General features: G+C 47.7%; 1 protein-coding gene across 1 annotated transcript in view; it reads right to left on the reverse strand.

Annotated features, from left to right (window-relative positions):
* Positions 1-26984, reverse strand: part of DOC2B (double C2 domain beta) — a 140007-nt gene that overhangs the window by 102750 nt on the left and 10273 nt on the right. Inside the window, exon 2 of the mRNA XM_081172170.1 lies at positions 2207-2286. Within this exon, the coding sequence (XP_081028296.1) occupies positions 2207-2286 (80 nt within the window). The remainder of the gene's footprint in view (positions 1-2206; positions 2287-26984) is intronic.

Here is a 26984-nt window from a genome sequence, read left to right on the forward strand (position 1 = left end):
TCTTATACACGGAAAAATACGGTAAGTCCACTTTCAGGGCCACAAATTGGAGAACACCCAGGTATCTGTCTGAAGACCACCACATGTTCACTGCTTTGCCAACTTCCTACATATGTCTTTTTTTCATGTTTTTTATTGGTTTTCCATTTCAAACAAACAAAATACAGTAATATTCAACAATCATCTACCCATTTCCTTACCCAACACTCTGCCGAGCACTGACTTCCCTCTCTCCCTTCAACAGGTTTTCTTGTTTTAATCTCCTTTCTGCAGTTTCTTATTATATCCAGTCCAAGTCGTAAGACTTATTTCAATCCTGCTATTCTCTTCAAATTTCTACAGTTATTATGTATATAATCCATAAATTTACTCCAATCTCTTTGGAATTTTGTTTCCTCCTGGTTTCGGAACCTGCAGGTCAGTTTTGCTACTTCCGCGTAATCCACCATCCACGTCTGCCACTCCTCCACTGTTGGTACTTTCCATTTTGGGGCTAACAAAGTTCTAGCAGCAGTCGTAGTGTACATAAATAACCTTTGATCTGCTATTTCTATATCCTCTCCCATCAAGCCTAACAAAAAACTTCCGGCTTTTCTGGGAAAGTATATTTGAACATCTTTTTCAATTTGTTATAAATCATTTCCCAAAACTGTTTCGTTTGTCTACATTTGTCTTTTTCAACTTGGGGGAAACATACAGAGAGAGAGAGAGGAGGCAAGAAGGGCCACAGCTCTGGAGGGGTGTTTCATTTTGGGTTCCCCTCCCCCACTACCCAAATTTAGACCATTTCGGGTGGTGTCCCCCCCCCCGCATTGACCTCTGCTGTACAACTTGTTACATGCGCACAGGGATAGGAAAATCGGTTCATCTCTTTTACTTGTGACTCATGCAACGGGATGGCTGCATCTGTCCATTTCAGTTCCTTCCCCTGCCCTGAAAAATGTGTGTATTTTAGCGCAAATTCCTCCTCATCCACACATTTATAGCTAAGAGAAAATCAGCAGAGGTTTGAAAGGCACCGGGAACTGAGTGTCCCGAACATAACCCCCCCCCAAGACTTACTTCAAGTCTGGATTACTGTAATGAGCTCGGGGGGGGGGGGAGTTATGTTTCGGAGACTTGTCCTCGATCCAGAAGCTGCAGTCAGTGCAGAATGCTGCAGCCCAATTGCTGACAGGATTGAGGCCTTGTCAGTATATAACACCCATGATCAGAGAGCTCCAATGGTTGCCAATTTGCTGCCTGGGCAAGTTCAAGGTGTTACTATTAGTATACAAAGTCCTTAACAACCGGGGACCAGATTACCTGTGAGATCACCCTACCTCAAATATGCGGCCTTGACCAGTTTGCTCTGCGGAACTCGCCCGGCCCATAATACACGTTTCACTTCTGTTACAATATTGATCTTTCAGTGTAGTGGCACATAATCTTTGGAACTCCTTGCCTATTGATATCAGGCAGGCACCTTCGCTGCAATCTTTTTGGCATCTGCTAAGAATTAATGCTTTTGAATTCTGGTGCTGGAGGAGACTCTTGAGAGGTCCCATGGACTGCAAGAAGATCAAACCTCTCCATTCTGAAGGAAATCAGCCCTGAGTGCTCACTGGAAGGACAGATCCTGAAGCTGAGGCTCCAATACTTTGGAGAAGAGAAGACTCCCTGGAAAAGACCCTGATGTTGGGAAAATGGAGGGCACAAGGAGAAGGTGACGACAGAGGACGAGATGGTTGGACAGTGTTCTCGAAGCTACCAGCATGAGTTTGACCAAACTGCGGGAGGCAGTGGAAGACAGGAGTGCCTGGCGTGCTCTGGTCCAGGGGGTCACCAAGAGTCGGACACGGCTGAACGACTAAACAACAACAACAAAACATTTTTTGCTTCGACAAGCCTACCCAGATCTCCAGACTACTGATGTGTTTTCGTTTAATGCCAGCTATAATTTTCTGAATGTTTCCATGGTTTTTACTAGTAATGTTGTGGGGGTTTTTTTTGTAAGCCGCTTGGAGGGGTTTCTTTTACAATTGAGCAGCATATAAATGTTATGAAATAATAAATAAAATAATGACAAGACACTGATCAAAGGCTGAACAACTGCTGGCTAACAGGAGCCTCAAGAGTTCGGCAGGCGGCTCGATCGTTCCAGGCTCTCTATTTGAGTTACAGAAGGCTGATCCCTAGAGCAACACGTCTATTACCAGACACCCACCTTGGCTCTGTTGATAGTGCAGTGGAGAGCGTTGTTCTCTTGATCATACAGCAAGCTGAAATCTAATGTCCCCAGGGCAGCTGGAAGAAAATGAAAAGGAGACATGTATTGAGGAGAGAAGTGTTTGCCCCTTTTTGAAATATAAAATCAAGCAGAGTCAGAATGACAGGAGAAAAAATCAAGTCAAAGAAAGGAACCAAAAGCTTTAGGGGTACAGGATCCTTTTGGATCAACCCGATCTGCGCTCCCCAAAAATTACGTAAGTTGAGACTCAAGCACCCTTTGCAATTTGTACTTTTTCCTGAATTTTGCAGTTCTGTAGCCAAGTAATAGGTACCAATTTTTATTTTTATTTTTGCAAAAAAACGCAAGGAGAATATTGGGCAGCTAGCACCAAGGGGTAGACTCCTCTTGAGCCTGGAGGCTCTACTTAGCTGTCACTGGGGAACAAGCACTGAGTTCAGGGGGCAATGCTAATCCTCATTTCCTGTTCCGCCAAGAATTGAGATGTTTTCAAGTGAATCTGCTTCTGGGCTTTCTGACAACATGTATCAATGGCCAAAAGAATAAAAGGAGGTGGGGGAGAGGGGAAAATGTGCAACATCTTTACCATATTGATTTGTGGAACTCACCTCCACAAGATGTGGTGATAGTCCTGCGATTTACATTAAACAAACTTGCGGGGGATGACTTGGTTACATGGAATTTCAATGCTCAAAGGAAGTCTACCTCTAAGTAATGAATGTTTGACATTCCACTGGATATTTTCCTCTGTCACAAGGATGGGGAACCTGTGGCTGTTCAGCTGCTGTTTGACTACAACTCCCAGAATCCTCTGCCATTGGCCATGCAGGCTAGGGGTGATGGGAGCTGGAGTCCAATGATAGCCGGGGGGGGAGTTCCCCAGATGTTACACCCCCCCTTGCTTTGGCTTTTAAATTCAATTTTGTCCATCTGCAGCCCACCTCACTTCAGGAGGCCTTTGAGCTTACTCCTGACATTGCCCAGTACCAAATTCCAAGGCACCTTTTCTCAGAATGCCCCATGAGGGCTAGAAACTTGCCTTCTTAAAATGATGGAGGGGTGGGGGTGGGCAGCTAAAAGCTCTGCTGCGGATTCCATGCCTGCACACTGCTCCCACACAATCCTCGTGAGCTCAGCCTCTATAATTTGAGGGCCCGTTTGTTCCCACACAAGAGATTATTGATTGAAGCAGAAAGACACCCTGTTGGTTTCTCTCTCAAAACATACTCAAAGCCGGTCCTTGGCAGAATGGTGGAGGGAAAATAAGGTGGGTGCGATGTGTGGGGGTGGGGGGGAGAGAGGAGAGGGATGACTGTGCCAATAAGCTGGTTAAATTTAGCACCGCATATTTTTAAAAAGTGGGGGGAATTTGAGAGGAACAGGGTGGGATAAGGATGCTGATTTGCAGAAATGATGAATAGGTTGTAAATGGCAGTGCTGGACTTCCCAGTTCCCTGCTGTGCTGTTTTGTTTCTTAAAATAATATATATGCATATTAAATTTTGGTACCGTTGGAGAACCTTTCGTCCCTTGACCTGAGATGATCAGGTTCCCCAACTTAGAAGGGTTAAGAAGATAAGAAGAGATCTGGTGGATCAAACCGGGGACCCAGTGTTGTAAACAAAAATTGCCCTTTTCCCTTATGGGGTATCCAAGAGCCCATATAGAGTCCTTACATAGGTTCCCTATTAGTAGGAGAAAATAACAGAGGCCAACCAGAGAATGTTGAGAAGCAAAGCAGCTTGTAAGCCTGATCTTTATTGATCTGTTGCAACAGGATCCTCACTCACCACACGCAGGAAAGGAGGAGAAACCAGAAGCAAGGTGTCCCTGCCCTTATGTAGACATTTTAAATTCCCTCCCTGGAGTCCAAGACCACCCCCAGATACATCATATGTACATCACAGAAAGGGCAGTCTACAGCAGAAATCTGAGTGCTTTGTCTACCTCCTGTCTGCCAGGTTACCTGTTTAATGGTCACTTGACTGGATTGCCTGGGGAGCCTGGCCAGTCTTTTGTAATGATAACTACTTAGTTCCTGGGGCAGGTCACAGACTCACACCCTATTCATATCTTAAATGTGCCCTTAAGACAGGACTTGTGAGGAAAGAGACAATGGGGAGGTTTCCCACTTTGACCTTGCAGAGAAATAATTGAGGTCAGTTTGGGAATCAAAAATGGTTTCAGGTCGGTCTTCCTGTGCTGATCTATGCACGTGCTTGGTTGGTACACTTATGAAGATTTAACATATATCTAAGACCTCAAAATTCCTATCACAATATAAGACCTCAAAATTCCTATCACACCCATCTTGTCCAAGATTCTGTTGTCACAGAAGCCCATCAGGTGCCCCCAACAGGACGCCCACAAGTGGGGCTAAAACAAGAGCATTGTGGCTAGTAGCCATCCATAGCTTTCTTTTCCTCCATGACTTTGCCTAGTCCTCTTTTAAAGCCATCCGAGTTGGTGGCTGTTACTGCCTCTTCCAGTGAGGGCAGGCTGAGGCTGGCTGTCCAAGAAAAAATGAGGACACCAATATGCTGAGGTCCATATTCGGCTGCAGATTTAGAAATAATTCTTGCAATTTAAATTAGGAATGCAGTGCATCTCCCTTTACTGTGACAAAGGTGAGTTGCCTGCCTGCTCAGCCTGCCCACTAGGGGCTAACTCAGGGGTCAGCAAACTTTTTCAGCAGGGGGCCGGTCCACTGTCCCTCAGACCTTGTGGGGGGCCGGATTGTATTTTGAGGGGGGGGGAATGAACAAATTCCTATGCCCCACAAATAACCCAGAGATGCATTTTAAATAAAAGCACACATTCTACTCATGTAAAAACACACTGATTCCCGGACCATCCATGGGCTGGATTTAGAAGGTGATTGGGCCGGATCCGGTCCCCAGACCTTAGTTTGCCTACCCATGGTCTAACTGTTGATGGGCATAGGAAAAGTGTCGATTGTTTCCGCATCTGAAGTTGCCCAATGAGGGGTGGATGCTCTTAAGGACTTCTTTTGGCACTCCCACAGCCCTCCGGGGCCCCTGATCCCTGCCTGCTTGGTCACAAGGTTGGCGAGGGTGGTGAGTTGAAGTCAAAAAAGTGACACTCTTTCCAGCTTCTTCTTCCAGTTCTGTGGGCTTTCAAGACTCAAGCCTGCACCCAGCTGACTGATCGGAGCCTGAAAAATCATATAAAGATTGACAGCTGGGAGGGAAGGAGGGGTGAGCGGAGAGACTAGGGGAGGAAAATGAGCACTCTTTTGGAATTCCACATGCACCCCGCAAAAAAGGTTGGCACCCCCTCTTCCACACACGTGGCTGGGGTCCCACATTCTGAAAGGATACCTTCAAATGATAGAAGCCTGTCATATGGAAGTTCTTCAAATAGGAGACAATAGGAGACAATGGACACGCTGTTTTTATTGTGTTATGTGAGCTGGTCTTTGATCATAATAAATTATCTGATCTGGAGACAAGGGACACAGCTATAAATCCATTTCTCATACCACTTTAAACAGTCACAGCTTCCCTGAAAGAATCCTGGGAACTGTAGTTTGGGTGCAGAGAGCTGTGAGAGGACCCCTATTCCCCTTGCGGGGCTGCAATTCCCAAAGTGCTTTAACCACCAAATCCTTCTTCTCAGAGACTATACCTCTGCGAGGGGAAAAGAGGGTCATCTATGAAGTCTCAGCGCCCAGAACTAACTACAGATCCCAGAATTCTTTTAGGGAAGCCACGACTGCTTAAAAGTGGTACGATGCTGCTTTAAATGTATTGTTTCCGAGCACAATTCAAAGTGTTGGTGCTGACCTTGAAAGCCCTAAACGGCCTCGGTCCAGTATACCTGAAGGAGCGTCTCCACCCTCATCGTTCTGCCCGGGCACTGAGGTCCAGTGCCGAGGTCCTTCTGGCGGTTCCCTCGCTATGAGAAGCCAAGTTATAGGAAACCAGGCAGAGGGCCTTCTCGGTGGTGGCCCCCTCCCTGTGGAACACCCTCCCACCAGATGTGAAAGAGAACAACAACTACCAGGCTTTTAGAAGACATCTGAAGGCAGCCCTGTTTAGAGGAGCTTTTAATGTTTGAGGCATTACTGTATTTTAATACTGTGTTGGAAGCCACCCAGAGTGGCTGGGGAAGCCCAGCCAGGTGGGTGGGGTATAAATAATAAGTGATGATGATGATGATGATGATGCAGATGAGACCATGCTCACCAGGTGTCAGGACTGGAGTGAAAATCGAATCCAAGACACCCACTCCCCAAAGCTAACAACCTGGGCTAGTTCCCCAGCCCCTGGCTGCATAGTACTGAGTTCAGAACGTCCGATCCCCAGCCCCAGGTTAGGAAAGGACACAGATAAACAGGGACACAAAGGTTCTGGGCATGCAAATGAGATGGAAAGTCTTCTTCTTTTTAAAAAAGCAACTGTATGTGAATGGCTTGGCATGATTTGGTCTATAGTAACAATGATTAAATTAACTTAGGAAAGAGCGCACATAAATCAAGCTAATAAGTTTGCAGAAAAATGGGTATTCTTTGTGATGCACTGGAAAAAGCAACTTTAATGGTAATGCTCAGCCTCATGCCGCCTTCAATTTGTTGTAATACGGTTAGCATTTGCAAGCAGATGTCTTTATTCGCTTTATTGTGCCTTATTTGTGGGAATCTATTATTTTGCTGTCTTAATGATTTAATTTTTTTTTAAAAGCAGCAACTGATTCTGGACAGCTGGTGTTTGGCACTCAAGACCCTGGCAATGGCCTGATTCTGCAGCCAGTATCGGGGGCCTGGATACAGTGGAAGGAGCTGGCTGCCAAAGGCCACAGAGCTGAACACTTTGTTCTGCCTCTGGATCCAGAAAATGGAAGGGAGCAGCTTTGCCTGCCTCTCTGCAAGGCAGCCAGCCAGCCAGCCTGTGGAACAATCCCCCTTTGACCCTGCAAAATGGGAAGTAACTATCCCTGGCTTCTTCCATTGCTCTGGGAGGCTGGAGTGTGCATGGCTTGTTTTTTTTTTTAATTGGATGACAGCCCTTGAAAAAGGTCACTCCATTTTGGTGGCATACCTGCTGCCGGGCCCTGATCCTGCACGGTTCCTGGAGCAAATGATGGTGTGTGTTTTTCGGCCACTAAGCTCCCAGACCAATGGAAGGGGGTAGTTTCCCTCTCCCCCCCCCCTTTCTGCCACCACTCTGTGAAGCTAAACCCGGCCTATTAAAATTGGATGAGGGAGATCAATCCTCAGGGCCTCGTTAAGATTCCCATTACGGCAAGCAAACAGCAGATTTATTTTCCAGTGTTTTGCAAAAGCGTCTCCAGGAGGACATCCTTTGAAAATTGCTCTGTTTATAGGGAGATGAGGCCTGCGAGGTTTAACCAGACACACAGAGAGACACACAGACACACATAGGAAGAGCCTTGCTGGGTCATCTGAGTGCAGTGGCAACTGTCCCCGCTGGCAGATTCCCAGTATTCAAAGGCAGACTGCCTCTGTCACTGGAGGCTCCACATCACCATCACAGCCAACCGCCATTGATAGCCTTACCCTCCACGAATGTGCTTCACAACTGGATTCGAACTCAGCTCCCTGCTGGAATTGTGCCCATGCTTTTGGAAAGGTGGAGGCTAGACCATTGGCATGAATGGGGCTGCTCCACCAGCCTCAGTAGCCCCTACCCACCTGGCTTCTGACTCCCTGCTTGTCCAAGGGGTGGAACTGGCTGGCAGCTTCCTCCTCCTCAATTTCAGCAGGGTGTTTGTAGAGTGCATAGGAAAAGAGGATGGAGCTCTGTCTGTAAGAGGTTCTTGCTCCACCTACACTGGGAGTTGCCTAACACAGAGTCAGGTCATTGCTCCATCTAGCTCAGTATTGCCTACACCAGAGGTCAGCAAACTTTTTCAGCAGGGGGCCGGTCCACTGTCCCTCAGACCTTGTGGGGGACCGGACTATATTTTGGAAAAAAATATGAATGAATTCCTAAGCCCCACAAATAACCCAGAGATGCATTTTAAATAAAAGGACACATTCTACTCATGTAAAAACACGCTGATTCCCAAACCATCTGTGGGCTGGATTTAGAAGGTGATTGGGCCAGATCCTGCCCCCGGTCCTTAGTTTGCCTACACTGACTGGCAGCAGCCTACCCATGGCCTACACTGACTGGCAGCAGCTCTCCAGGGTTTCAGGTAGAGGACATTCCCAGCCCTACCTGGAAATGCTAGGAATTGAAACGGGGATCTTCTACACGCCAAGCAGATGCTCTCCTACGTAGGTGTGAGCCTTGCCTGCTTCCCACACCCCACCAGGCTCAGTGAGCTCCACCGTCTTCTGTTCTGGAATGATCACATGCAGCCTTCTATTTGTGCGCAAGCGGATGAATGCCAAGCGGTTTGAAAGAAAGGAGAGAATTGATTGTTTGTTTTAAGCCAAGGAAGATGGTGACAATTCCCTCCACCCTCAGGTGAAAGGGAAGGCACTAGTCTCTGTTCAGCAACACACGCGATTATAAAAAGAACCAAAACATTGAAGCAGATGCTCTTTTTTATGTATCTACATTTCCTTTCTCTCTCCCCGCCTTATTTTGTTTTTTTTTAAGTAAAAAAGTGAGCAGAACTGAGAAATGCAGTCTGTCTCCCTTGGCAGGAGAAGGAGGCAGCCTTTGGTTTGTTTTGCTGAGCTCCTCAGGCATATTCCCCCCCCCCCCATGTATTAAGCACAGTTTCGCAAAGCAAAAATGGGCCAATGACGTGAAAGGGGTGGGATTTGAGAAATCGCAGCAATGTGATTGGAGGAACATTGTAAAGAATATCTACCCCACTCCCCATCCTGGTCTGAAAGTTTGAGCCGGAACACTTTGGAACCCACTTTTAAGATTTTTTATTTTCAAGTTTCTGGTCCTCATGGATGCACACAGTCACACCTTGGGGGGGGGAATGTTTAGCGGCTGTTTAGGAGTTTGTTGAAAATCTACAAACTTTAATCCTTCCTCATTTATCCTGCTACTCCTTCAATGGGGAGTGGGTTTGAGATGGTCAAATCATGGTAGGTGGGTGAGTTGGTGGGTCTTGGGGTAGGCTGACGTGGGTAGGTTAGTAATAATAATAATAATAATAATAATAATAATAATAATAATAATAATAATAATAATATTTTTTTAATTTATACCCCGCCCTCCCCAGCCAAGGCCGGGCTCAGGGCAGCTAACAAGCAGTAATAAAAACAAGTTGACAGATAGTAGACAGATCCTTTCTATACAAAATGAGATGTGGGCAGGAATGTTTTCCAGATATGGCAGAAGGGTCTCATGCTCTTAAAGGAAATAAAGACTTTGGCAACGGGAATGAGGGAAGTTGGGGTTTCTCCACCATTTTGAATCACTTAAGTCTGAGAACCTTTGAGTTCACTGAACCCTTGATGAGCTCGTGAAATTGTCATTGACCCCCCCCCAAGCCAAATTCTTAGGAATGTAAATGAAATAAAAGCTAGAAATAATTGATATTTAATCAATGTGTATTAATTACCCATCACCACTGCTAGGAATCATAAAATGTAAATTTTATGCTTCGCTACCATGCAAAAGTTCCTCATTGCCAAGGGAGGTGTGCTCTGTACATGCTCATGCCCTTTATTTCTGAGGCTCATAGTTTTTCGAATTATTTTGGGGAGGATTAAACCTCATCAACTTATTTTCCACATGCCTAAGCCCTTTTTGAACCCCTTGGTCTTAATTCACCCTTCTGCACTGTTCCGTCAACCCAGGGAGTCAGTACCAGCCAATTGGGAAGCCTGGACTTAACATTTTTGGAAAACTAAGCCCGCCCAACTTTGTTCTGACACATATAAACTCCTTTAACAGCTGTGACTTCTCCCTTGTGAGAGTTGAGATTTTCCTACTAGTAGGGGTATCCACTGCCCATTGCGTCCCAAGGCAAGGCAATTTCAGGACCCTGGACAGAGCACTGCGGAAGCTGCTGGTTGTAGCAGCCTCCCTCCACCAAGGCTGAGTGAGGCTGGTCCGGTCCTGGCTTTTGGTCCCTTGCCCTCTGAAGAACTGCCTGCCGTCTTAAAGGGCAATTACCTCATTCCACAGCCATTGGCTCCTGTCGCCTGGGGGCAGGAAGGATTGCAATGGCCACGTGTCATGCCCATCTAATAAGCCCAGTAAAACACACATTATCTGGGCTGGAAGGGGTGGGGGTTTCTTCGTTTTCCTCCAAGTTCTAGAAGGAAGGGATTAAGGTCAGAGTAGTAGTATTAACTACACCTACTTATTACTATGTGGGACGCGGGTGGCGTTGTGGGTTAAACCACAGAGCCTAGGACTTGCTGATCAGAAGGTCAGCAGTTCGAATCTCCGCAACGGGGTGAGCTCCCGTTGTCGGTCCCTGCTCCTGCCAACCTAGCAGTTCGAAAGCACGTCAAAGTGCAAGTAGATAAATAGCTACCGCTCCAGCGGGAAGGTAAATGGTGTTTCCGTGCGCTGCTCTGGTTCCCCAGAAGCGGCTTAGTCATGCTGGCCACATGACCCGGAAGCTGTACGCCGGCTCCCTCGGCCAATACAGTGGTACCTCCAGTTAAGAATTTAATTTGTTCTGGAGGTCCGTTCTTAACCTGAAACTGTTCTTAACTTGAGGTACCACTTTAGTTAATGGGGCCTCCCGTTGCTGCCACGCTGCCGCCATGCGATTTCTGTTCTCATCCTGAAGCAAAGTTCTTAACCCGATGTACTATTTCTGGGCTAGCGGAGTCTGTAACCTGAAGCGTCTGTAACCCGAGGTACCACTGTAAAGTGAGATGAGTGCCGCAACCCCAGAGTCGTCCGTGACTGGACCTGATGGTCAGGGGTCCCTTTACCTTTACTTATTACTACCTTTACTTATTAACTTTACCTTTACTTATTAACTAGTAGTTAAGCAGTTGCGCAATGAACTTCTGCAACCTGGATGACCAGGTCCATACATATCATGTGCGCTTGTGGTGTGTACATCCTGAAAAACTCAGAATGTTTTTATTTTGGAAGCCAAGAGGCTAGTCCTCAAGGTTGTGAAGATAAGTAAGAGAGGGAGAACTGCATGTATTAAGTGTTTCCCAGTTCCCTGTATAGGGACTTAAGAAGAGCCCTGCTGGGTCAGAGTCTTGTTGACTGCTCCTGAATCCGGAGGTTGCATATAGTCGGTGTGATTAGCAGTCACCCTTTAAGGTTTAAAATTAATTTTAAAAATTGAGTTTCTCTGGTTTCCTTTCAAAAGCCATCTATGCCAGGGGGCAGCCTCAGTACGCCTGTCCGGACAAGGCATTTTTGTGTGGGAAAGGATAAGAAATAGAGTGAGCATTGTGCAACAGACCCACTGAATGGTGGCTGTTTTGTACAGTGTTCAGTGAGATTTAGGCCACCATACATTTAAAGCACTATGATACCATTTGAAACAGTCAATCTCTTCCTCCCTCAAAGCATTCTGGGAGCTGTAGTTTGATGAGGGCGCTGAGGGTTGTCAAGGAGACCCCTAGTCCCCTCCCAGAGCCACGGTTCTGAGAGCAGTTTAACAATCAATCCCTCAGCAGCTTAACCTAATTAAATGAGGTGTTAAATGAGGAGAGGATCAGCACCGTGTACACACCACCTGGAGAGGAAAACGGTGGGAAATAAATGTGATAAATAAATAAAACAAAACTGCATTCCAAAGTATGTAGGTGGAAGAATTTGCACTGAAACGCAGGTGAATTTTCAGAACGACTTTTTAGAAGGGGAAACATTGCAAGCTAACGCAAAAACACAGAGAAGCTGTGGGTGCAAATGGACGGATCCACCCCCTCAATAGCCATATAATAAAACCGACCTCGGCCGCCACAAGCTCTGAGGCAGCACAGCTTAAAGCCCCCTCAGCAGCCACACGCCACAGACCATCTGCTCCTCTCGCACCTTTGACAAGCTTGCAAACGCCCTTGAGTGTCCTCACCTCTGGCTAAGCTTTTTTTGCATAAGAAGCTCTGATCCTAAGCAAGGAAGCAGAGCTCAGGTGATGGATGAGCGGAGAACCGTGCTAAGGGATTCCGCCCTCCCCACGCCAATCCCAAAGTCACCTTGAACCTCCCAGCTGCTGCGTGAGAGAGGACTTAGCCATTTTGCTCTTTTCCCGACTCGGCCAGGCCAGAGCGCCTTCAGCGATGACCCACATTTCACAAGTCGGCCTAGCATTGGAAGAGAAGGGTAAGATCCGGCCGGGTGCAGGGCGGTCGGACTCTCCTCCCCGTGCAAGGATGGGCGAGAGGGCGTCAAAATGAATGTTGGAAGATTCAGGACGGATAAAGAAAGGGCTCCATCATGCCGCACACTGCTAAACTATGGAACTCCCTGCCACAGGAGAGAGCGGTGGCCACCAATTTGGATGGCGTTAAAAGAGGATTCGGAAAATTCACGAAGGAGGAGAAGGCTACTAGCCACAACTGCCTCCAACGCTTCTGAATTCCTGTTGCTGGAAGCCATGGGAGAGGAGATTGCTCGTGCTCAGATCCTAGGTTTCCCACTAAGGCACCTGATCAGCCTTTGTGAGAATAATAATAATAATAATAATAATAATAATAATAATAATTTATTTATTTATACTCCACCCCTCTGGTTGGGTTTCCCCAGCCACTCTGGGCAGCTTCCAACAGAACACAAAAATACAATAACCTATTAAACCTTAAAAGCTTCCCTAAACAGGGCTGCCTTCAGAGGTCTTCTAAAAGTCTGGTAGTTGTTTTTCTCTTTGACATCTGGTGGGAGGGCGTTCCACAGGGCAGGTGCCACCACCAAGAAGGCCCTCTGCCTGGTTCCCTGTAACCTCACTTCTCGTAGCGAGGGAACTGCCAGAAGGCCCTCGGCGCTGGACAGGGTGCTGGGTTAAATAGGCCATCACATACCCTCCAAGTGTCCTGACATTCCAGGGACAGTCCCGGAAATACGAAAGCCACCCCAGCTTCTGATATGATCCTGGAATGTCCCTAATTTCTCTGCCAGTGCTGCCACGGCTGAACTCGAGGAGGAGATGAGCCGACTCTTGTCCCATTGCCTCTCCACGGCCTCTGCTGCCAGCCGCCTCCCTTGGGCAACTGGCAGTGGCTGCTGTAGAGCCAGCAAGGAGGAAGGGAGGCTGAGGCCCAGCCCCACGTGCCGTGCTGGTTCTGAGGGGCAGGCAGAGGGCAGAGCCATCCTGGGCAGGAAAAAAAGGGGGAGCAGAGCAGAGGGCACAGAGTCTTTATTTAAAAAACCAAAAACACTTTGTGCGTCCTCTAATCTGAAAAGGTAAAGGGACCCCTGACCATTAGGTCCAGTCGTGGCCGACTCTGAGGTTGCAGTGCTCATCTCGCTTTATTGGCCGAGGGAGCTGGCGTACAGCTTCCGGGTCATGTGGCCAGCATGACTAAGCCGCTTCTGGCGAACCAGAGCAGCGCACAAAAACGCCGTTTATCTTCCCGCCGGAGTGGTACCTATTTATCTACTTGCACTTTGATATCGAACTGCTAGGCTGGCAGGAGCAGGGACCAAGCAATGGGAGCTCACCCCGTTGTGGGGATTCGAACCACTGACCTTCTGATTGGCAAGGCCTAGGCTCTGTGGTTTAACCCACAGCGCCTCCCTCCTCTAATCTTACCTCTTTCTAAAATTCATTTATTGGCGTGTGCTTTTCTTCTTGTAAGTCTACCAAAGAATAAAACAAAATTGGGATTAAGGGTTTTTCTCGGGGTGGCATGTGTGTTGTGGCCCATTGTAGGAGTAGTAGGAAATGTGGAACATCAATATCCTAACATCCTCCCCTTTTCTGGGTAACACATAGCACATAGCGAAGGGACAATACCTCTTTATCTCCTTTATGCCATGGGATAGAGAAATCCAACAGGCTGATGGTAAGAGGAAATACTCTGCAGGGAAGGGGGGGACACACACAAAATGGGGGGGGGGTCGAGGAGGGCCAGTTGGCTGGAAGGGAGAATCATAGAATCATAGAATCATAGAGTTGGAAGAGACCACAAGGGCCATCGAGTCCAACCCCCTGCCAAGCAGGAAACACCATCAGAGCACTCCTGACATATGGTTGTCAAGCCTCTGCTTAAAGACCTCCAAAGTAGGAGACTCCACCACACTCCTTGGCAGCAAATTCCACTGTCGAACAGCTCTTACTGTCAGGAAGTTCTTCCTAATGTTTAGGTGGAATCTTCTTTCTTGTAGTTTGGATCCATTGCTCCGTGTCCGCTTCTCTGGAGCAGCAGAAAACAACCTTTCTCCCTCCTCTATGTGACATCCTTTTATATATTTGAACATGGCTATCATATCACCCCTTAACCTCCTCTTCTCCAGGCTAAACATGCCCAGCTCCCTTAGCCGTTCCTCATAAGGCATCGTTTCCAGGCCTTTGACCATTTTGGTTGCCCTCCTCTGGACACATTCCAGTTTGTCAGTGTCCTTCTTGAATTGTGGTGCCCAGAACTGGACACAGTACTCTAAGTGAGGTCTGACCAGAGCAGAATACAGTGGCACTATTACTTCCCTTGATCTAGATGCTATACTCCTATTGATGAGGCCCAGAATTGCATTGGCCTTTTTAGCTGCCGCGTCACACTGTTGGCTCATGTCAAGTTTGTGGTCAACCAAGACTCCTAGATCCTTTTCACATGTACTGCTCTCAAGCCAGGTGTCACCCATCTTGTATTTGTGCCTCTCATTTTTTTTGCCCAAGTGCAATACTTTACATTTCTCCCTGTTAAAATTCAGCTTGTTTGTTTTGGCCCAGTTTTCTAATCTGTCAAGGTCGTTTTGAAGTGTGATCCTGTCCTCTGGGGTGTTAGCCACCCCTCCCAGTTTGGTGTCATCTGCAAATTTGATCAGGATGCCCTTGAGTCCATCATCCAAGTCGTTGATAAAGATGTTGAATAAGACCGGGCCCAAGACAGAACCCTGTGGCACCCCACTAGTCACTCTTCTCCAGGATGAAGAGGAACCATTGATGAGCACCCTTTGGGTTTGGTCAGTCAGCCAGTTACAAATCCACTGAGTGGTAGCATAGTCAAGACCGCATTTTACCAGCTTCTTTACAAGAATATCATGGGGCACCTTGTCAAATGCCTTACTGAAATCAAGGTAGGCTATATCCACTGAGTTCCCTTCATCTACCAGGCTTGTAATTCTGTCAAAAAACGAGATCAGGTTAGTCTGACATGACTTATTTTTCAGAAATCCATGCTGACTATTGGTGATCACAGCATTCCTTTCTAGGTGCTCACAGACTGTTTGCTTAATGATCTGCTCCAGAATCTTCCCTGCTATTGATGTCAGACTGACTGGGCGGTAATTATTTGGGTCCTCTCTTTTCCCCTTTTTGAAAATAGGGACAACATTTGCCCTCCTCCAGTCTGCCGGGACTTCGCCTGTTCTCCAGGAATTCTCAAAGATGACTGCCAGTGGTTCTGAGATCACATCTGCCAGTTCTTTTAATACTCTTGGATGCAGTTCATCTGGCCCTGGAGACTTGAATACATCTAAACTAGCCAAGTATTCTTGTACTATCTCCTTAGTTATTCTGGGCTGTGTTTCCTTTGCTGAATCATTTGCTCCAAATTCTTCAGGTCGGGCATTGTTTTCTTTATCGGAGAAGACTGAGGCAAAGAAGGCATTGAGGAGTTCAGCCCTTTCTGTGTCCCCTGTTTGCATTTCACCATCTTCTCCTCTGAGTGACCCCACTGTTTCTTTGTTCTTCCTTTTGCTACGAACATACCCATAAAAGCCTTTTTTGTTGCTTTTAACCTCTCTAGCAAGCCTTAGTTCATTCTGTGCTTTAGCTTTTCTGACTTTGTGTCTACACGTGCTGGCTATTTGTTTGAATTCCTCTTTGGTGGTTTTCCCCCTTTTCCATTTTTTGTACACATCCTTTTTTAATCTTAACTCAGTTAAAAGTTCTTTAGATAGCCACCCTGGCTTCTTTAGGCCCCTTCCATGTTTCCGTCTCATTGGTATTGCCTGACGTTGTGCTTTTACTATCTCCCTCTTAACAAACTCCCAGCCATCATGAACTCCCTTTCCTTTTAGTATTACTGTCCATGGGATCTCACCCAGCACTTCCCTAAGTTTTATGAAGTCGGCTTTCTTAAAGTCAAGAAATTGAGTCCTAGTATGCTTGGCTGCTCCTTTCCGCTGTATAGTAAACTTCAGAAGAGCATGATCACTCGCGCCTAATGATCCTTCCACTTCTACCCCACTAACCAGCTCATCAACATTGGTTAGGACCAGATCTAAAATGGCTGTTCCTCTTGTTGCTTCTCCCACTTTCTGGACAATGAAGTTGTCTGCAAGGCCAGTGAGGAATCTGTTTGACCTTATGCTCTTGGCTGAGTTTGACATCCAACAAATATCCGGGTAATTGAAGTCCCCCATTACTACTATCTCCCTTCCTTTTGCATGCTTGGCCATCTGTTCCAGGAAGGCATCATCTATGTCCTCCGTTTGGCTTGGGGATCTATAGTAAACTCCCACAATGAGGTCTCTGTTATTCTTCGAGAAATGTCCCTTTTTTCATCTGAGGAATGTAGGAGGGTGTGCCATCAAGCTGATCCAGCAGCACTCTTCTGATCTAAGGCCCAAGGTCCAGACAGAGAGGCCTGGAGCTCTGTGACACAGCTCTGTACTGATGCTCACAAGAGACCGAGAAAACATCCATGCCAGACATTGTTTGAAAAGCTAGGAAGTTTTGCCATTCAAGAGACTGGCTCTCGTCCTGCCACAGCCCTTGGCAAAGCACACACACACACACATACACACAAACTGCCCTCCCTGCAGTGTGCTGCCAAGCTCCAAATTTGACATTAAGCCTCCGATGGTGCTTTTAATTGGAGAGGCGATCTTTTGAAAAGGGAAAAGGCAATTCGTTAAAAGTTAAGGAATAGAAAACTTGCATTGTCGGCAGCCCTCCAAGCCACTGCCACCTCCCCAGCGCTGACCTTTACATCGTACTATGTGGATGAAATAAAATATATATGTTGTGCTTACTCCTTTTTTAAAAAATCAGCACTAGGAGAGCTGCGAGGGACGGGGAAGGGTTGTGAAGGACGGCACTGCGCCTTCCACAACGCAGAAGCGTAGAATTGTTGGGTTCGGCAGGACCCTGAGGGCCATCTAGTCCAACCCCCGACTTAGGACTCGAACCCACAACCCATGAGACTCTTCGTCTCGTGTTCTACCAATTGAGCCATTCCAGCTGGCCCATGGAAGGCTTTAAAAGAGGATTGGGCAGTTTCATGGAGAATGACGCTGTCAACAACTTTTAGCCACAATGGCCTACTCTGCCTCCACAGCTAAAGGCAGCAACACTTCTGAATTCTTATTGCTGCAAACCACAGAAAAGGAGAGGGGTGTTGTGCTCAAATCCTGCTTACAGGTTTCCCACTGGCCTGATTCAGCATGCCGTTTTTAGATAGATGATGATAGATAGATAGATGATAGATGATAGATGATAGATAGATAGATGATAGATAGATAGATAGATAGATAGATAGATAGATAGATAGATGATAGATAGATGAGAGAGAGAGAGAGAGAGAGAGAGAGAGAGAGAGAGAGAGATGATAGATAGATAAATAGATAGATGATGATAGATAGATAGATAGATAGATAGATAGATAGATAGATAGAGATAGATAGTTGATAGAGTACTCTGTAGAACATTCTTGCAGACTTATGAGCTTGCATAGAGACCTACTAAGCAAACAGCCTGGGAGTTGTGGGGTTAAGTGAGTTCTGATCTACCTCTGCTTTTAATTTTAATGTTTTTTCACTTTGTTAACAGGGCAGGCTCCCCTCTCCCCAAATCATCATCGGTCCATGTCAATTAGCAAGGGCACATTTTATGCAAATTTGGGCCACAGGTCTGTGCGACACTCCCCCACCCTGGCTCTTAAGGACCCAGCGACGCCCCTGCAGGGGTGTCTAAAATCCCTGGGCTGCCTGCCTTAGCTGTACCAATGTCCTCAGAGAGAAAGCACGAGAGAGACAGGGAGAGACAAGAGAGCTGGCGCCAGTGTTTTTGAATGCGACGCACGGCCACAGTTTAATACTTCCTGGCTGGGGTGACTACTGCTCTGCTTTCCAGGGGGATAAGATTGAGAACCTTTGATCTCCACTGGCTGCCCTCGGCATAAACATTGTGGGAAGGGAGAGGGGAGGAAAGGAGAGGCAGACATTTTTCACACACACACATCAAAGAAAGAATAAAGTTTCCCAGCTGAATCTTGGTACTTTGCTCAGAATGTGGCAGAGGTGTGGGGAATCTTTTTCAAGCCGAGGGCCACATTATCTCCTGCTCAGCCATCCGGGGGCCGCAAGCCCATGGTGGGTGGAGCCAGGGGCAAAAGTGGGCGGAGCAGCAGAGGTAAAGTTTACCTTAGTACTGGATTCAGTTTTAGCACACGCTCATCTCTTATCTCTTTGGCAATCACTTGTAGCTGAGTTAGATTGTCTTCCATAAACACGGTTTTAACAATGAGTCCGTAAGCGAATGTGGAGGCCAATTCTGGATCCACACGTCCTTCCACTGTGGGGACATGGGTTTCCGGGCGGGAGTTGATCACGGTGTGGATTTGCCAAGTGTGCCTTCCTCTTAGCACATTTCTCCCTTGCGTCCTGAGGTCGAGTGTCTTCAAAGCCCATGACACCTTTGGCAAAGGCTGTTCTCCAACTGGAGCGCTCACAGGCCCGTGTTTCCCAGTTGTCAGTGTTTATACTACATTTTTTTAGATTTGCCTTGAGACAGTCTTTAAGCCTGTTTTGTTGACCACCAGCATTACGCTTTCCATTTTTAAGTTCGGAATAGTTGCTTTGGAAGACGATTATCAGGCATCCGCACAACATGACCAGTCCAACGAAGTTGATGTTGAAGAATCATTGCTTCGACACTGGTGATCTTTGCTTCTTCCAGTACGCTGGTATTAATGTTCGTCTGTCTTCCCAAGTGATGCGTAAAATTTTCCGGAGACACCATTGATGGAATCTTCACTACACCACCAATTTGGGTTGGGGGGCTTTAAAAGAGGGCTGGAAAAATTCGTGGAGGGGGAAAAGTCTATAGATGGCTGCTGCCTAGGGGGGCTGTGATTTGTCTCCACAGTTTGAGGCTGCAGTGCTTCTGAATATCAGTTGTTGGAAGCCGCAGGAGAAGGGAGTGTGTTTTTGTGCTCAGGTCCTACTTGTGGGTTTCTGTTCGGGGGCACCTGGATGGGCCGCTGGCCGGATCCAGGAAGGTCTCTCCTTACATTTTTTGGGACAGATCGGGCTGTGTGGGGAGTGAGAGATCTTCTTTGTCTGCAAACTGGCAGCCAAGCATGGCTCCTGCAGATTTTTCCAATAACAAGAGAAACTGACATTTCTCATCTGCGGCGGGGGTGACTGGACACCAAGTGATTAATGCCTCCAGAATGAGAAAGGTCTGGCGGGGTGCGGGAGGACCAACAATGACTCTCCATTTAGACTCCCGTTTGGTTGGGGCTCCAGGCGAGGGAGAACGAAGGCGAGCATTTGAGAATCACTGGGGTGCAGGGACGCTGGGGTGGGGAGGGCGCCCCCCTGCGCCCCCAAGGAGAGGCAGGCCTGCAATTCGTCTCCAGCCTGACAGGCGCTCCTTGAACAATATCTCTTTGCAAATGTGGATTAAGACCATTAACGAGAGCAATTAAGTAATTAATGCGAACAATGGTAACAACATGTGCATTTGGACACAGAACCTCAATCCACTTTAGACACCGTGACAATGGTATTAATTATCTGTATCACGCTGGATGTAGCAGACTGGAAAAAAGATCCTGTTGGCCTACTGCCCTCTCTAAATCCGCTTTTATTTTTATTTTCCTGTTTGCTCTCTCTCTCTCTCTCTCTCTCTCTCTCTCTCACACACACACACACACACACACACACACACACACACACAGAGCACACCATTTCTGTAGCCCACAGTCTACTATTAAGCAAGATTTGGGTGGGGGGTGACTAGCAGTGGAGAGGCAAATTCAGAAATGCTGGGTCCCTTCAAAGATTATGCAGTAATATTATAATTATGGGACGTGGGTGGCGCTGTGGTCTAAACCACTGAGCCTAGGACTTGCCGCTCAGAAGGTTGCCGGTTCGAATCCCCGCGATGGGGTGAGCTCCCGTTGCTCGGTCCCTGCTCCTGCCAACCTAGCAGTTTGAAAGCACGTCATGTGCAAGTAGATAAATAGGTACTGCTCCGGCGGGAAGGTAAATGGCATTTTTGTACGCTGCTCTGGTTCGCCAGAAGCGGCTTAGTCATGCTGGCCACATGACCTGGAAGCTGTCTGCAGACAAACGCTAGCTCCCTCGGCCAGTAAAGCAAGATGAGTGCAGCAACCCCAGAGTCATCTGCGACTGGACCTAACGGTCAGGGGTCCCTTTACCTTCTATTATAATTAGGGCTGCAGTGCAACTATCAATGAAGATCTTCATGTGTTTATCTAGGTTTCCATAGCGGGAGATACTGCTCCTGGGGGCGGATTACCTGGGGGAGACACTAAGAGGCAAGGGGGAGGCAGGGGGACGCTACATCAATTTCATCCAGTGGTGCTGAGTTCCACATGTCATGGGTGGGCCTTCTCCCATAAGGCCCTCTGCTGCTGTAGAGAGGTCCCGCAGGGGGGCCTTGAGGGACCAGCCCCTCAAGACTGGGGGGGGGCTCAGCCCCATCCCCACATACTTGGTGGGGGGGCTGAGCTGTCCTCAGATGCTGGAGGTGCACCTCTTTACCCTGGCCCTCAGCACCTAAGATAGGGTGCACCTATTTTCAGGGTGCACCCTATTCCTGCGTTTGTAATTTGTATTAACTGTTTTTAAGACTGGGTTTTAAAATGGCACAACCCGCCCCGGGGACCTGATGGTGAAGAGCGGGCAGGAAATAAATCAAAATCATAATAATGAACATCGCTTTGCAAAAAATATGTGCCTATTAGGGTGGATGTGTATTAAAATACAAATGGATTTTCATGAGGACTTTAAAAATAAATAAATAAATCTCAAACTGATGTAGAACTATGGATAATGGAATTTCCGCTTAGAAATTGTGGGATTCCCAGAATCAACCCTATAAATTGATGGGGAGAGACCTGAAACTTGATGATAGAGCAATAAGGAAAAGCCGCGCCTGCTGTTCCACCTGCTTCTGATTCTTGTCCCACTTACCGAGACCTGCGAGACCAGGGTTCAAATCCCGCCCCCACTTGGCTGCCTTGGGCCACTCACTGCCCCTCAGCCTACCTCACAGGGTCGTCATGGGGATTAAATGAGGAGGGGGAGAACCATCTACAGCACCTTGAGCTCCTTGGAGAATAAGGTGGGATATAAATGCAAGAAAGAAAGAAAGAAAGAAAGAAAGAAAGAAAGAAAGAAAGAAAGAAAGAAAGAAAGAAAGAAAGAAAGAACTGCTGGAACGCGCTGTCCCCAGGAGTCGCCACAAGGGGACACAGTACTTGGGCTGAGGAAAGGGTCCCATCTCTGTTCTCCAACCCAGAAACCTTCTGTCTATCTCAACCCTCAATGTACATTAGGGTTACCAGACATCCCCGGTTCCCGGGTACAGTCCCCAGATTCGCAAATCTGTCCCTGGACAAATTCCGTCCCCGGAATGTCCCCAGATTTGCAAATCTGTCCCCGGCAAACGTGGCAGCGGCAGCCTCAGCAGCACAGAGCCAGCCTGGTAGCGCAGTTGGCTCTGGCTGGCTTCAGGAGCTGCTTGCTGCTGCCGCCACTGCCGAAGGTGAACCGGGGACGTCCAGCAGGGGAAATCTTCTGCCCCCTTTGTTTTGACAGATTGGGGGAAGCTTAGGAGTTGCGGGCGGGTGGCCGTTGCCCAGGAGGGGCGCAAGGTGGGTGGTTTCTCTGCCAGGCAAGGTGCAAAGCCCTTCTTTCACACCCTGTGAAACATAAATGCACAGAGATTTTTAAAAAACTAGGCAACAGCCACCCGCCCATGACTCCTGAGCCTCCCCCCGATCAGTCAAAACAAGGAATAGGGCAGGAGATTGGGGAAGGATCGGGAGTCACGGGAGGGCGGCTGTTGCCCAGTTTTTTAAAAACTGTGCATTTCTGTTTCACAGGGTGCGAAAGAAGGGCTTTGCACCTTTATACAATATGCATGTGTGCTTGGGCCCAGGGTCTTTGGCCTCACCATCCCCACTACTGACTCCCTGTTGCTACTCAGCTTTAAAAAAAAAAAAAGTGTCCCCAGATTCATTGGGAAAAAATCTGGTACCCATAATGTATGAGGGTGGCCACTATTATTCAGTGATAAAGGGCAACACTCTGTATGTGCTCAGAGGCTTTCTGCATTCCAACGACAGCAGAAAGGGCACCCCGCCCAGTTTATTTGGAAGACAAAGCTGGCAAGTTTTCAAAAGTCTAACGTATCAGCCCAGCCACCACCAGGATAATCTGTTTTTGTTTGTGCCAAGAGGATCTGACAGGAACAGCTAGAGGAGGCTGATAGGGGCCTGCCTGGATTAGCTCTCTCTCTCTTCTCTCTCTCCCGCAGAAAAGACAGGATCAGTAACCTTCAGACTGGCGGATGGATGGAGCTTTTGTTTAATGCCTTGTCTCGGACGACTCCCCATTGCAACACCTACTTTGGATTCCGTTTCTGCCAGGGAGCTCATTTGAAAATTCCCTGGATAAGAAATAAACAAGAGCAACACAGACCGTGAACCTCCTTGCTCTTCAATCCTCCTGGAAAATGAAACCCTGCGGCTCACCACAATGGCTTCCCCACCCTCCCCGGAACTTTCCGGAGAGGGCTTTCAGCAAAGTGGAGCGGTTTCTGGTGATAAGAGCCAAGCAGAAAATAAAATGATTTCTCCTGACGTGTGGCTGCTGCATCCAAGTGCAACTGCATATAGGGAAATGCAATTTTTAAAAAAATGACCCTGCAGGCTTTGTTGGGTATTGCACGGGGGCCCATGCCAGAACAGGGGGCCCCATAGACAAGGACCTCCACCTCTTCCTCCTTCCTGATTGCTTATCTGCCTCTCCGCCTGGTCCAGGAAAAGTAGTAGATACCCCGGCCTGCTTGCCCTTTGGCTGCCTGCTTGGCAAGCCAGCCAATGGGAGCGAGGAGGAGGAGGGAGCACGACAGCTGGCGACTGTGGCAGTGAGGCAGAGTGGGACTCACCAAGAGTGTCTTTTAGGCCCTCCAGAAACCTCAAACCAGGCCACCATGGAAGCAACCCTTGTATCTTTTTCACCACATTGACCCATGAGAAGGAGATATGGACAGACAGGTGTACAGTGGTACCTCGGGTTACAGGCGCTTCAGATTACAGGCGCTTCAGGTTACAGACTCGGCTAACCCAGAAATAGTACCTCAGGTTAAGAACTTTGCTTCAGGAGGAGAACGGAAATTGCACGGCGGCAGCAGGAAGCCCCATTAGCTAAAATGGTCTTGCTACAAAGAGGGTCATACAGCAGTACCTTGGGTTACAGACGCTTCAGGTTACAGACGCTTCAGGTTGCAGACTTGGCTAACCCAGAAATAGTACCGTGGGTTAAGAACTTTGTTTCAGGATGAGAACAGAAATCGTGCGGTGGCAGCGGGAGGCCCTATTAGCTAAAGTGATACCTCAGGTGAAGAAGAAGAAGAGGAGGAGGAGGAGGAGTTTGGACTTGATATCCCGCCATTCACTTCCCTTAAGGAGTCTCAAAGTGGCTAACATTCTCCTTTTCCTTCCTCCCCCACAACAAACACTCTGTGGGGCTGAAAGACTTCAGAGAAGTGTGACTGGCCCAAGGTCACCCAGCAGCTGCATGTGGAGGAGCGGGGAAGCGAACCTGGTTCACCAGATTACGAGTCTACCGCTCTTAACCACTACACCATGCTGGCAAGAACAGTTTCAGGTTAAGAACAGACCTCCGGAACGAATTAAGTTCTTAACCCGAGGTACCACTGTACTTCCAAGACATTTTGCAGGCTGAGTTAAAGTAGGCCGTTCCCTAGACAGGACGGATGAGAGGTTGCCTGCTCTTGATGGGGTTACACTTCCTCCAAAGGAATGGGTATGAAATTTGGGGGGTCCTCCTGGATCCTTTGCTGTCGCTCGAGGCTCAGATGGCCTCAGTGGCCCAGAGCGCCTTCCATCAGCGTTGGCTGGTGGCCCACCTGTGCCCCTTTTTGGATGGGGACAGTCTAACTACTGTTGTCTATGCTCTGGTAACCTCTAGGCTAGATTACTGCAACCAGTGCTTTTTTTCTGGGGGGACGCAGGGGTACGCATACCCCTAAACATTTTGTGAATCTAAGTTTGACCTCATTGAGGGGCAGTATTTCAATATGGGTAGGAAAATGAGAGTATCCCTAAACATTTTTTTTAGGAAAAAAAGCACTGACTGCAACACATTGTACGTAGGGCTGCCTCTGAAAACAGTTCGGAAACTTCAGCTGGTCAGAATTTGGTGACCCGGTTGCTCACTGGAGCAAGATGGTTTGAGTATATCTTGGCCCAACTACACTGGCTGCCAGTTAGTTTCCAGCCCAATTCAAAATGCTAGTTTTCACCTATAAGGCCTTAAACAGCTCAGGACCACACGCCCTCTCAAGCGAAGTCTGCTTGATCTTATATCATTTCCTTTTTGACACTTCTAGCAAGTTTTTCCTTTCGGAATTTCCTTTTGATACTGTTGCTTCCTTTAACAGTTCCCCTCTTAAAAAGAACACACTTCAATTTCATTGATTCCCTCCCCCACCCCTTTTCAAGATTATGAGCATGCATTTTTTATTCCTATTTTGAGCTGCCTTCAATATTTTACAGAAAACCGCAGGAGATCATAAACTGTTCAAAGCCAGAACTGGATTGATGGGACGTACGTCGAAATCTCGTCCACCCCCTATTTTATTTTATTTTTAAAAAATGAGGCATTCCTGCTTATCGGTCTGGCTTGCGACAGGTGAAGATTTAATCAGAAGGATTTCCAAAAATACTTAATGTTCCACAGAGCACTTATCAATGCAGCGCAGTCCGTAGACGCAATTATATTCTGCGGAGTTAAACAGTCCCCCGGTGTCATAAGCAATTAGACTTCCCACATTTTCAATTTAAAGATGGCCTTCACAAACTCTTCTCTTCTCCTGCCCCTTTTTTATTTTTTATTTTAAATTATATTCGATTCCCGGAACGGAGAATGAAAGGGAAAAATAAAGAGATTGTATATGAAGAGAGATGAAAAGAATTGGCGACCACTCGGGATTTGGGGGTGGGGAAATGGGAGGGGGCTGGAGAACCAGGACTGCATAACAAAACGGATCAATCAAGAAGTGGGAAGCCAAGAAGGATGAGCGAAAGGGAGAGACGCACTTGCAACACAGAGATAAGAAGAGGTTGCTGGATCAGACCCTTCTAGTCCAGCATCTTATTCTCACAACCAGATGCCTGTGCGAATCCTGACGCGTTCTCCCCTCCCATGGTTCCCAGCAACTCATATTCAGCTGGATCACTCCATCAGTTAGAGCATGCTGCTGTTAATGCCAAGGTTGCAGGTTCTATCCCCAGAAGAGACAGCTGCAATTCAGGGGGTTGGACTAGGTGATCCTCGGGATCCCTTCCAGCGCTATGATTCTTTGATTCAATAAGCGTTGCTGATTCTGACTGTGAAGGCAGAGGACAGCCATATTGGAGCCAGTGGCAGCCTTGATCTCAGCCACCATCGCTGTGTTGAGAGCGGGTACCAGGAAGCGCAGGCAAGGGCCAGGAAAGTGTCAAATATGGCCCTCCAAAGCTCTCTATCTGGCCCTTGGACCTCTCCTTGGCCAGGCCCACTGATTCGCACCATCCTTGGTTGTTTTTCCTTTCGCTGTGCCCCTGACTTCCGACAGAGGATGAGGATAGAGGCCATGTGTTGAAACAGTGCATATATAAAAATATTTTTAAATGTTTGTTTCTCAACCCACTTTTGTCTCTGGCTCCACCCACCACTGGCATGCGGCCCTCGGGAAGTTGCTCAGAGGGGAAAGTGGCCCTCGGGACGTTAAAGTTTCCCCTACACTGCGGACGCCCAAGAAGCCATCCTGCTTTAAGAACGGTGGGGACCATGAGACATTGGCACAATGTGGAAGGAAATGCTTCACCCCAAGCCAGGCATAGGCAAACTCGGCCCTCCAGCTGTTTTGGGACTACAACTCCCATCGTCCCTAGCTAACAGGACCAGTGGTCAGGGATGATGGGAGTTGTAGTCCCAAAACATCTGGAGGTCTGAGTTTGGCCATGCCTGCCCTAAACTCTGCCCTTTCTCCTGGGACTGGATAAGCAGTTTGCGAGGTGGAGGACTCCAACTCCCATAATTCCCCTGGCCATCGGTCACGCTGGCTGCAGGGGTGAGGAGCTGCCTTTGAACTCCAACTCCCATCAGCAGCAAAAAAAACACACCCATGTGGCCAGTGAGGAGAGCTGATGGGAGATGGAGTCCTCCAACATCTGGAAGAACCCCAGATGTTCCTCATTCTTACTCTCAGAGAAGATGGATGCACCTCGTTTGCAAACAGGCTTTATTTTTGTGCCTCTCAGATAGGCCCAAACCGCAGGGATAAACAGGCGCATATAAATAGCACCGGGGGCCATTTGCCAACGAAATGCTTCTCACTGAAGTATTGAAATTCTTCTCTAAAAACTTCCTTTCCTTTCTCTCTTTCCCCCTCCCTCCTCCGTCCGCAATTCTTTGCTTCCTTCATTAAGTTGTTGGATTAGCAATCT

This window comes from Podarcis bocagei, assembly GCF_964188305.1.
Source record: "Podarcis bocagei genome assembly, chromosome: 15".
Classification (NCBI taxonomy): domain Eukaryota; kingdom Metazoa; phylum Chordata; class Lepidosauria; order Squamata; family Lacertidae; genus Podarcis; species Podarcis bocagei.